The sequence below is a fragment of the Protomyctophum parallelum genome (genome assembly GCF_964188405.1).
Source record: "Protomyctophum parallelum genome assembly, chromosome: 9".
NCBI lineage: Eukaryota > Metazoa > Chordata > Actinopteri > Myctophiformes > Myctophidae > Protomyctophum > Protomyctophum parallelum.
This window is the reverse complement of record NC_139706.1, coordinates 41,140,397-41,153,021: the sequence shown is the minus strand read 5'-3', so window position 1 is coordinate 41,153,021 and position 12,625 is coordinate 41,140,397. Positions and strand designations below refer to the sequence as shown.

Genomic DNA, 12,625 nt, shown 5'->3' with positions numbered 1-12,625 from the left:
TCCTGCCCTGAGCTAATGTGACGCGCAGGTGTGCTTAGTGCTTAGTTAGGCAACATTCTCAAACACAAATCACAAATCCTGAGTGTTATCTTATAGGTCTGAGAGAGTAAAAATGGTCAGCAGTGACTCACCTAGTCAGGTGTGTGTGTGTGTGTGTGTGTGTGTGTGTGTGTGTGTGTGTGTGTGTGTGTGTGTGCGACTGTGTGTGTGTGTGTGTTTTCAATTAATCGATAATGGCAATAATAGTATCGTATGCCTTGCCGATAATAGTATCATATCGTACCATGGTGATATGGCAAGACATGCTGTGTGTGACGTGGCTTTAAAACAAACAAACATCAGTTTTTGGCAGTTACAATAATATATGAATAAATCTTTTGCATTAATCCATCAAAACATGTTTTTTTCCCTTGCCGTTTGTTTAAGTGTTATCCACTACGTTTTTCAAATTGGTTTGGAAACTTTAAAATGTCTGACACTATATTTGTCAACCAAAACATTGGCAATCGGTGATCTAGGGCCCCTGGTTTATTTCCATTTCCGGTAAAAAAATTGCATAAAAAGAAAAATACAGAATTCAGAAATATTAAAATGGAAAAAACTGAATTTGGGAAAAAAATTAACGGAATTGGGAAAAAAATAAAACGGATTTCATATGGCTCTACATTAATCCGATCATCATGATGCTACTCCGGGGCGATAGTGATGATGCTACCCCTCGCTACACAGATCCAGACTACATCACTTCCGGCTCGGGCAGAAGTGACTCTTCTCTGCTTATTTTGCGCATTTCTCTGGCACTTTGGTGCCACGATCTCGCCTTGGCGGCTGGGCAGGATTGTGTCCACTTATGGTTGACTAGAGTCCCTCAGGGCTCTATATACTAGTGTCTTTTCCATGATCGTGGGGAAAGCTTTTGCTGAAATTAATCTCACAAAATCAAAGCTGGTCGATCTGCTATTGTCTATGAAAGCTTTCTCCACAATACGGATGTTAGCTTTAAGTGGTTAACTCCGTACTCTTGTTGTACAAGAATATCGCCCGAAAGTAGATGAAGTAGCCTAGGTAGGTATTGTACCACATGCTGGATGTCACTGCACACTTTGAATGTCTGCAGTAGCAATTGATCTGGTTGTGGTTGTAAGTCAGGCTCGAAACATCACACACTACTGTAGAATATAGGACTACATTTCAAGCTTTTGGACCAAGATCAAGTGTGCAGAATGTAGATTATTTTTCTTAGATTTTGACTTCTGCCCTGCACCTGGCACTTTTGACTCCGTCCCTCCGTCCGTCCGTCCGTCCGTCCATAACTGCTTTGGTTGCACAACTGCTTTGGTTCATGACCTCCCGAAGGTGAACCAAACTGATTATATTGACACAATGGCCTTTCCTCTAGTGCCTCCATTAAGCCAAGATGTCCACTTGCACATATATTATAATGGCTTTTTTCCAAACAAGGTATATCAAGAACTAGTAGCTGGTTTCATTGAAGACAAACATACTACACTCTCGACCCCATGACCCAGTGTCATGCACCCTCATGCACTTTTAACACAATAAATGCAGAGGGAGAGTGGGATTGACATACAACCTGAACCTAGGCCTTTGTGCTGATATACAGTAGCCAGCCCACAGAACGTTTATATTTTTGTGCCATGGTTTATTATAAAATGGAATGTCTTATTATGTATAGTTTTGCTGTGCTATTAAGAAGAAGCCTTGGTGTATTTTAGTAAATAAAGATCAGAGGAACATTGTTAAAGTACAAGGACATTTAGAGAAAGCATGTCAAACACTGAGACATGAGATTCCACTGTCCAAAAGTGTCATTTTGTTTCTTTGTGTCGACATTTAAGGCCAGTGGTTCTCAAACATTTTCATGTCAAGGACTTAATTGATTTTTTTACACGGCTTGGTTGAATGCTTGATTCTGATTGGTCAATACCCAAATTAATCGGTCTGTTATTTCTGGATAATGACTGCTCCGCTCTATAACAGACCGATGCCTAATCAAACCCTCAGAGCACCTGCTGTTTCCAACATGACAGCCATGTACGGGAACAGTACGCATCATTCACACTACCTCGACATGTGCCAAGTGGTCCCAGTTTGGTCCCAGTTTAAATGTGGAGATAAGAAGTTTGTCTGACAGCAATGTTATGCTCCTGAAAGGGCAGGGAGTTCTTTGACCAATCTGTGTGCCATCTATCCATTTAGCTGGAGATCGGTTCAAATCTGAGGTGCAGCAGTTAATCTAATTCAATTCCATTTAATCTATTCCAAAAAATATAAACTATAATGTACTGAAATAATCAATTAATAATTGCTTCCTGTTTTGGCCCTGGGCATGTCATTTTAGTCAAGTTCAGGCCACTGAGGCCATTATATTTCACTTCTGGTTTGTCCTGAAATAACTAATATATGACTGTTTTTAATACGTCGTAAATTATTTGTGGTGTGTGTGAGGGGTCACAATGTGTTTATTATGCACATGACCGTTACACCTGAGCTGGAATATAGGAATTGAATCTAATATGATTATATAATGGAAGATCGTGTACACAGCCAGAGTTCAGCACATGCTCGACTAGAAGCTCAAACTAATAACTACAGAGTGACGCAACAAACAACATGGCTCCGTACTTGGCCAAATGTGGGCGGAGTAAGAGGGAGGAGCCCCACCACACTCTTTCTCTATAGTCCACCCTGCACTGCATTTATATAGAACACATTGCTTTCCCCCATTTTACCTTTAGCTTTTTTTTCTGTCTGCCTGCCTACCTGCCTGCAGTGTTCCTGGTTTATTAGACATGTCCTCCCCGACTCTCTTCATGTGTTGTGCCTCATCATAGCAATAACAACCTGAGAAAGGCCATTCTGTGCTGTAATGGCCCTGATGAGGCTAGCCTGAGCTGAGAATTGCTGTCATCCGGCTAATGCATCCCATGATCATATAACATCCTTTATGGCTATCAGTACAAATAGACCGTCTGAAAATATTTCAACATAAAAGGCCTGTATTTTGTGTGTGTGTGTGTGTGTGTGTGTGTGTGTGTGTGTGTGTGTGTGTGTGTGTGTGTGTGTGTGTGTGTGTGTGTGTGTGTGTGTGTGTGTGTGTGTGTGTGTGTGTGTGTGTACTTGTGAGGACCAAGTTTAGTAGCATTTGAGAAATGGACAAAGTTTTATCGTACATTGACTGCCAGCCGCCAGGTATTAACTAATTAATTCTTCCACCACTGCCAGGGTCTTTTCAGTGAATGCTAGGGGTGTGCTGAAATATCGATATTGCGATATATATATATATATATATATCAATACTTCCTCCCGCGATAAATAATTGATACACCGCCGCCAAATATCAACAAAATTCCGGGATAAAAATTCCGGTCGCGGAGCGTCCGTAACGGGGGATAATTCCGGGAGTAAAAACAGGTCACATAGCATCCGTATAAAACACGACAAAGTTACTTATTACTAGTAGACTAGTAGTAGCCTTTTATGCAACGAACGTACGTTTGTTGCATAAAAGGCAGATGTTGCTAGTATATCTGCCTTTCATGCAACGAACGTGACTACAGACAGTAGCCCTACTGGACTGGTATGCTTTTAGCTTAGCGTGTTACTAACGCAACCCCCCCTCTCCCCTTCATTTGAACTCTCCCGAAAGCATTTAAAATATGTGTGCGCTACCTAAATAATGACCAGAAGTACCGGTAAGACCTTGTGAACAGGTTTAGACCAGGAGCCCTAATTATCGATACAGTAGCCTATTAATACCTTATATTTCATATTGTGAGTTTGTAGAACTGTTCACAGTGTTGCCAAGTCTAGTCATTATAAACTACTTTGGACTTGTCTATCTGTAAAGTTTCTTTCAAATATTAGTGGTCCTTGACATGAAAATGCTTGAGAACCACTACTCTAAAACAACATTAGGAATGAGGCAAATGAAAAAGTGTACTTTTGAAATAGGCGCTTCAGTCTCTCGAAGTCCTCCAACCATACAAATTCATGGTTTGGGTCTATCTTATTAAAAAGTCTCTCCCTAATGGAGTTGTAGAATGGACAATAAAAAACTAAATGCATTTAATTTTCGATTTGCTTTAGATCACACAGACTACATTGTCTATCCTCCTCCACCATGCCTACATCTACCTGTCTCAATATGCAGACCAAGTATGCCAGCTCTAATTTGGGCACACAAGGATCGTTTCTTCTTTGACATATTATACTGTACATAGTTTTCTGTCTTGTAGACATGTTTTATCTCACAGTATGTGCGGAGCTTTGGTTTACACCATATGTCCAGCGCCCATCTATCCTTTATGCCCTGAAAAATAAGGATCTTTCTTACAATTCTGTTAGAGTTCAACCCCATAATTCTGTTCCACAGACGTACCATGTGCACACTCCACCGTACCTCATTGGGTTCCCAATGATGTTTGACAGTCAGCACTATAGTTGCTTATTTTAGACTTATTTTCTGACTTTTTGGGATTTTCTGACTTGATGCACATTTTCATAGACCTGGTTGCTTGTTTCTCTCTGTCACAAAATGTGGCAAACCTGGTCAAAGTCGTGTTGTGATCATATTGTGATGGATGGATGGATGGTGGTTTAGCTTAGCACACAACAGCTAACATGATGCAGCAGGCTGCTGCCTGGATATGGAATATGGATATGGACTTATGGCTCCATCGCTGCCTCTTTCTTTTCTAGTAAGTAGAACTTTTTGTTGGTGTTGCTGTTACCGTCCCTCTCACAGACTACACGGGGAGTCAGGGACGAGTGCACTGACTCCGTCTCCGTGCAGTCTCCGTGCTCCACCTCCTCTCTAAAGGGCGTGTTCGGAAATACCACACCGGAGCGCACTCGCCTATTAGTTTGCATTGCGCAGTGGGCTCAGTGCGCTATTTCCGAACGCGCCCTGTCACACACACGCGCACACGTGCACGCACACGGCCCGCCTCCTGGCCGCTGCAGACCCAGCTCCCAGACCCAACTTTGAGAATAGATTAACGGCGATATTTTTCAATAGGATTTTTAAAAAGAGAAAAGAAATTCTCTGCTTTCTGTTTCCAGACAGCGTTTTGGGTGAAGACAAGCTATTCATATCTTCTGTGGATCTTGAAAGATTTGTAAAAACGCTCAAAGTTGCTGGCAGTGTGGGCAGACTGTTCTAAAAAAAACCCTGGCAGTTAAAGTAGAGCCTATATACAGTTGTTCAACAGTTCTCTTCGAGAGTAATTTCTTTACAGTTGAGTAGCCTAGTTCACCAGTTCCCTTCGAGAGTAATTTCTATAGTTCACTGGTTCATTCCTTTAAAAGAAAGCAACCTGGCTCACCACTTCTCTTGGAGAGTCAGCCGCAAAGGCTCATCCATTATTGATGGTGGTGCTTGCACATCCAGACAGCAAGGGCTGGCTATTGATTTCAAATCAGCAGCTTTAGAATGAAGGCAGGACTTATAAAAACGGACCGGTCTGCTGACACTATGCATCTTGGGGCAAAATATATATATATTTATAAATCTATTTAGAGATGCTCTTTGTCCAAACACTGCAGCGCTGCTAAAATATGGAAATGCATGTCTTGAAAAATGCAGTCTGTCGTTGTAGACTGTTAGAATGCCTTAAAGCCAGAGGCCTATGGTCTCATTAGCATGGTTTATTTATTTTATATTATTTGTTTTATTTTTGATTTATTCAAAGGGCCAGAGGGTCAGCTGGTTTCATATGTGCCTCTTACCAAAATAATGAATAAAAATAAGCCTCTGTGTATCCGGAAAATATTCTGTAGCACATTGATTTAATAAGTGACCCAGAGAATGGGGTGCAAGGGACAATTTAGTTTTTTTCTTTTTATTCCTTTTGCAGAAACAAATGAAACTTTTTGGTGAATATGTAACACTGTTACTTAACTCTATCTCTACCGCTAGCTGTTAGCATAAACCCCAGTTCCAGGGGCCAACATACACGTTCACTTTAAGAAGACAGTGTTTGCCTTTGTATTGTCCAATGTTTATACAGTATGTCCAATGTATTTGCATTTAAGTTTATAAAGTTAACATCCTATAACTAAATGCATTTCAAATTAAATAAACCTTTTACTTTTCAGGACTCCAATAAATAAATAGCAATACATAAATAAATCAGTATTTCAATTTAAATTTAGCAAAAAAGATCTGCTATTTTTGATACGACAGTATATGCAATGTGGCCCTCTGGAGTAAAGTGTGGAACTATAGTGGCCCTCTCCTTCATAAAAGTTGGCTATGCCATGCCCTGCATGGTTGTTTTTCACCACCGTCCTGTGCGCAACCTAACACACACACACACACACACACACACACACACACACACACACACACACACACACACACACACACACACAGCTATGCTATCAACAATTATTTTTCTGACCCTAAGCCCATCCTATAAGCGGGTGTTATCAACACCTACTATGCATTGTTAACCAACAGTTTGACCTAAGTGTTTATTTTTACACATTCCGAGTTAAATTAACACTCCAGATGTTATTTCTCGACATACATTATACCTAATTAGTGTACAGTATAGTTCACATGTATATACAGCACTGTATAAAGCATAGTGCTGCATATGCATGTGTACTAATTGGCTGTGGGACTGGTAGGTCCCCCATGCTTCATGTATAATAATGAAGACCTTTCTCGTCTCGTCCTGCAGACCTCTCGGCAGCCGTCCAGAAGTTCTCGCAGTCTCTGCAGGATTTCCAGTTTGAATGCATCGGAGATGCTGAGACCGACGACGAAGTCAACATCGGTCAGTTTCAGCAGCTATACACCAAACCCTAGTCTGTCTGTCTGTCTGTCTGTCTGTCTGTCTGCGTCTGTCTTTCTCTCCATCTGTGTCTCCCTTTGCCTCTCTCTCAATTCAATTCAAAGGGGCATTATTGGCATGAGAAAACAATTCGTTTGCAGTGCCAAAGCAAATGTGGAACCAAACATAAAGAAATAAAGGAGAGCTACAGCACGTTACATTGCAACATAGAGAAAACTATCTTACAAACCCATAGGAAGTGTCAGAAATAGTCAATACAGTAACATCTAACGTAGGAAAGTTTACCTTATGATAAACCTTTGAAAACCAATGGCAGCAATATTTCAATGTTTTGCATTCACTTGGTATAAAACATCTCTCTCTCTCTCTCTCTCTCTCTCTCTCTCTCTCTCTTGTACTCTATCCAATTAGCTAGTTAGCCAAATGTTGACCTTTCGCTGGCATTTCCTCCATAACTGCATCCTGTGGAGCTCCTTGGTTCTCAACTTCTCATTGGACGACTTAATCTGAACTCTGGAACAGGAAGAGCTCAGTCTCCTCTTGGACTAGTATTTTCAGTTTTTAAGCAAATATGTATTGTTTGTGAGTAAATAATAATATAAGTTGGTAAAGGGTTACCAGAGGCGTGTACCAAACTGTCCACAGAAGGAGTTGCTGTCGTGCAGAATCCTCTTATCTCCATATATTACGGCTGTCAAAGTTAAAAGATAATAATGCGTTAACACAAATTCCTTTTAACTGCGATAATATTTTCAACATGTGATTAACGCGATGAAGTTTGAACCCTTGTGCAGTTTGGGGAAGAAGCTGCGTTGTGGCTTGCAAATGAGCGGAGGCGGAGCATGTAGGCTACTAGTTGTCGAGGAGTCGATAGAGATGCGCTGTGCCTGACACTGAAGCAGAGATGCAAGCTCCTCTAGTCTACAGACGGATGCTGTTGCCATAATTATTAATGTTCCTTAAACGTAATTTTCAAGTGAAGTTTATGGGGGGAAACTTGTAAGGGAGAGGAGTCTTGTGGTTTGCCTCACTGGCACTGCATGTGCGCTGTGCAACGAGAGATGAGAGAGAGAAAGTGTTTGTGTGGGCCGTGACGGACACGCTGCGTGTGCGTGCGTGCTTGTGTGCGTGCTGCTCTCAGACAGGCTTTTATTTGTTGTCAGTAGGCTTTTATTTGTTTATTGTCAGTAGTATTAAGAGAAGTAGCCTACAACACTATTGCCCTGGGTAAATAAAGAAAATTAAAACATAGCTCACTATTATCCACAAATGGCTCTACTGTTGGAGGGGATATTACTCTATTGGCTCAACTGTTGGAGAGGATGTTACTCTATTCATTGCATGTCTTAAATTGACTAAGCCTTAAGGCTTGCTTTTTGTAAAAAAAAAAAAAAAAAAAACCTTATTTAAGTTACTTTATACAATTTTGGAACCGAAATGGGGAACCGTTTGGAACCAGAATCGATAAACACTCACACAACTTTTCAACGTTTCATTCACACCTCCAAGGTGTTTATGTCATTACCTCTATGACAAGTTTGGTGGTGTTGTTGTTCTCAGTCTGAATAAACGGAGTGCTACCATTGTTGGCTCTTCAAAGAGAAATTCATTTCTCCACCTGCACTTGCACTCCTACATCAGCAATTTGACAGCCTAGTCTGATGTTAAAGGTCCGCTGACATGCCCCGAAATTAATATGGGTGGTACAGCACATCACGTGGTCTGACTGAAAACAGTTTGAAATTGTTTGAGACAGGGCTACGGCGCGCCGCACTAGCAACAAGTGGCTGCTAGCTAGCTCAGGCTAGCGTTTTTGACGGTACATTTAGGTCATTTTGGCTATAAATGAAATTGAAAAAAAATATTTTTTCGCTCTAAAATATTCGTTACAATGACATTGAGTTGACGTGTAAGTTTGAGGGGATACTATTGCATACAGTTTACCCTCAAACTTACACGTCAACTCAATGTCATTCTAACGAATATTTTAGAGCGAAAAAATAATTTTTTTCAATTACATTTATAGGAAATATGACTCTAAATGTGACACCAAAATAGTAGCATAAGTTGCTATGCTACTACGGCCACCAAGCCCGGCGAGCCCGCATAGAAGTCGCTGGAGAAAGCTTGTCACAGTCTGACGTCACAATCATGATAGCATTGTTTGATAGCCTTTATTAGCCCCCGAGGGGCGTGTCAGCGGGCCTTTAACCAAGCAAGAGATTGAGATTTAGAACAGATAAAAAAATATGCAATTAATTTGTGATTAATCACAATTAATATTTTAACCGATTGACAGCCCTAATATATATCTATATCTATATCTATAAATAAACCTAAATGAATGTCCTACTTAGTCACAAAGCGTCACATAGAAGTAGTACAAATAGCTGACCTACAAGCTCAAAACACGATGTCACTGTTTTTTTGCATGCTTGATTGGCCAAGTGGTAAAGTACCTGCCCACCTCTGTGGAGGTTGTGGGTTTATTTATTTATTTATTTATTTATTTGACAGGGACAAAGCTCATTAATCAACATGTCAGTTTTCACATCAATGTAAATGGGCCAGAGTTAGCCGAAGCTAAATTTCATCTGTAGTCCCTGGGCAGGCTCTTAAAAAATGAATGAATGATAAAAAGAAGGACAAAGTGTAGTGTGCCTGCACACAACACCATGCGTTGATGCCATGTGTGCATATGTGCAAGCACCCAACACTACGTCCATACAAAAACACAATACAATACAGACAAGTAAGACGCGCAAACGCGTGAAGCGAACGCAGCTCGTGTGTGTGTGGTTGTGTGTGTGTGTGCTACAGCTGCGCCCTGTGTGTGTGTGTGTGTGTGTGCGTGCGTGCGTGCGTGCCACAGCTGCGCCCTCTGGTGGCGGGCCGGTGGTGTAACAGCGTGACACCACACAGCGTGACACACACACACACAGACACTCAGCCCCTGCTGTCATAGTAAGTGGCTCACTGCGTTCGCAATAAAAGAAAGACAAAGTGTAGTGTGCCTGCACACAACACCATGCTTTGATGCCATGTGTGCATATGTGCAAGCACCCAACACTACGTCCATACAAAAACACAATACAATACAGATAAAAGAAAGACAAAGTGTAGTGTGCCTGCACAGAACACCATGCGTTGATGCCATGTGTGCATATGTGCAAGCACCCAACACTACGTCCATACAAAAACACAATACAGTACGGGAACAGATCGACATGGTACAGGGGACAGAACAATGGCAAGTGAAGTGAGAAATGACACCGGTGATAAATACTAAATAGTGCTGATAGTTAGTTACTCGTGATTACAAATTTGAGTTGTTTTTAGCCACCTTTTCAGGTTGAATTTGAAGGTCAGATAGTTGGAGGTCTCTCTTAATTCTGTAGGGAGACTGTTCCAGTGATGGGAGGCTCTAACAGAGAAGACTGTTTTACCAAACACACTACGTTTGAGTCCAACGCGGTGCATCCGGCTTCGTCAGGTATATCTACACAAACACAGTGTTCAGCGGAGGGAAGCCGGGCGGGAAGGCTGATATTTGTCCCAGCAGGTGATCCTACCGGCTGTCGGCAGGGAATGTTGGGCAGGAGTAGTAGGATGAAGGCTCTTCTCAGTCAGTAGGATACAACGGCAGTGAAAAGAACAGCCAGCACACAATAAATGTCCTTTTCACATATATTTATTTACCTTTCCACGGACTGAGCAATGGATGCGTTTTAAACCTAACGCGTCTCCCTCAGCGTTAAGTCAAGGCAACAGGAAGAAGTGAGGGAGGCGGCATTGGAGGAGAGGAACTGCCACGCCGGCAATGGACCCTGCTGAACGCCTGCTAACTGGGGTCGGACGTTTCAAATCATCCATGACGAAGTGGGGCCTGACGGACAGAGCAGCGTGCGAGCGTGGGGAGCCAGAGCAGACCGCTGACCATATCATCACCACCTGTCCCCAGTATAAACCACCCTCTGAGGCCGGCCTATTCGATGTGGGACCTGAGACGAGGGCGTGGCTGTACGCTACTGAGCTGGACGAAAGAGGAAGAAGGAAGTGGGGTATAAATGGTGTATAATGGAATCGAGTCCAAGTGAACACAGGTGCCATCTGTCATCGCCTTGCAAGCTAACAATGAGGACTCAATATTATTCATGGTGTACAACAGCAGTGACAACATATAAATGTTTGTGGGGGAGGAAGCCATTAGCATTAACGACTAAATTGGCGATTAAAAAGGTGTAATAAATACATGCAAATAAATTGCATTTTGTACATGTAAGGTTTCCACCCGACATCGACGATATATTTCGTGCCATCGGCTGCGTGGAATGTATAATTAATGATATTGATTTGCTTATGATGCTACAGCCCGGTATTTTTTTCTTCCCTCTCTCTTTAATGCCTTTAAGAGATCAAAGGGACTAATTGTGATGGGTGTCTGGGATTAATGGAGGTGCGAGTCCTCTGGCCTCCCAGCGGGAATACCATTGCTGTCGGGCAGAAACATTGTATCTCAATGCAGCAGTCGGTTCTCAAACATTTTCATGTCAATAGAGGGTATGCGGATGCATAAAGTGAGTGAGGCAAATTGAGTGGCAACGTGAGTTTAACGTGGGTTTAACGTTGTTTAATGCAATCAGATAGGACTTTTCTGTTTGAATGTATGGGCTGTCAAGAAAATAGGTTTTTGCCACTCGGTAGGCGTTCAGCCTAACTTCCGGGTATAATGATAATGATAATGGTAATGAATTTATTTATATAGCGCATTTCTAGAAGTCACAAAGTGCTTTACATCAAGAGAACAATAATAGATCAATCCATGCAATAGCCGGCATAAAAATACAAAACATACATAATAATACAATAATGACAGTTAGGAAAGGGCTTTAAGATAAAGGTGGGTTTTCAGCAGAGTTTTAAATGTGGATATTGATTTTGCGCATCTTAGGTCAGTAGGTAGGGCATTCCAGAGTGTGGGGGCCCTGGTTGCAAAGGCCCTGCCGCCCTTAGTGACAAGCTGAGCTGTAGAGCTCACCAGGAGGGCCTTGTCTGAGGACCTGAGTGGGCGCACAGGCCTGTAGGGTTTCAGCATGTCGGAGACGTAGCTAGGAGCCTGGCCATTCAGGGCTTTAAAAGTCATGAGTAAAAATTTAAAATCAATTCTGAAACTAACGGGTAACCAATGGAGAGTAGCTAATATGGGGGTGATGTGGTCGCGTCTTTTGGAGTTGGTTAAACGTCTGGGTATGATGATGATGTCACGTGCATACCCTCTGTAAAATAACCCTCAAGTTGATATTATTTGTTTTTCTCCAAAAATAGCAGACTTACAAGCTTGCAGCACAGCACAAACTAAGTGATCTTGTACTGTATATCTGCTATTTCTGAGCAGAACGTGTGGCTTTGTGTGTCTACAGTATAGGGTGTTCCAAATGGACCCTTACAGGTCTGTAAGTCTGAGAGTGTCCTACAGGACCATTGGGTGGAATTTGTACACTCAGAGTTATGGGGGTCCTTGAAATGTTAAAGGTTTGAGAACCACTGCTCTACACTATGTAGGTATAGCATTCAGAGATTGTGGAACAGTCGTCTGGCTAATGTAAGACAATGTTTTCATAGACCCTAGTTGCTTGTTTCATCATGTAAAAGCTGGCAACACTGCTGCTCATTATCCTCATGCAGCTCCAGGCAGAATCACAGTCCATCTGTGTGGCCTAAACTGGACGCCAGACACCTCCTAATCAACAGTTCTGTTTTTTATTTTATTTTTTCTCCCCACACAAGGGGTTGAAAGAAAG

The 12,625-nt window shown here is 41.9% G+C and overlaps 1 protein-coding gene across 2 annotated transcripts in view; it reads left to right on the top strand.

The window, feature by feature from the left end:
- Positions 1–12,625, top strand: part of arhgap42b (Rho GTPase activating protein 42b) — a 151,104-nt gene that overhangs the window by 24,454 nt on the left and 114,025 nt on the right. The window contains exon 2 of one of the 2 annotated variants that reach the window (XM_083773471.1): positions 6,711–6,806. The exons of the other annotated variant lie outside the window; for it this stretch is intronic. Within the exon in view, the coding sequence (XP_083629597.1) occupies positions 6,711–6,806 (96 nt within the window). The remainder of the gene's footprint in view (positions 1–6,710; positions 6,807–12,625) is intronic. 2 annotated transcript variants of the gene reach the window in all.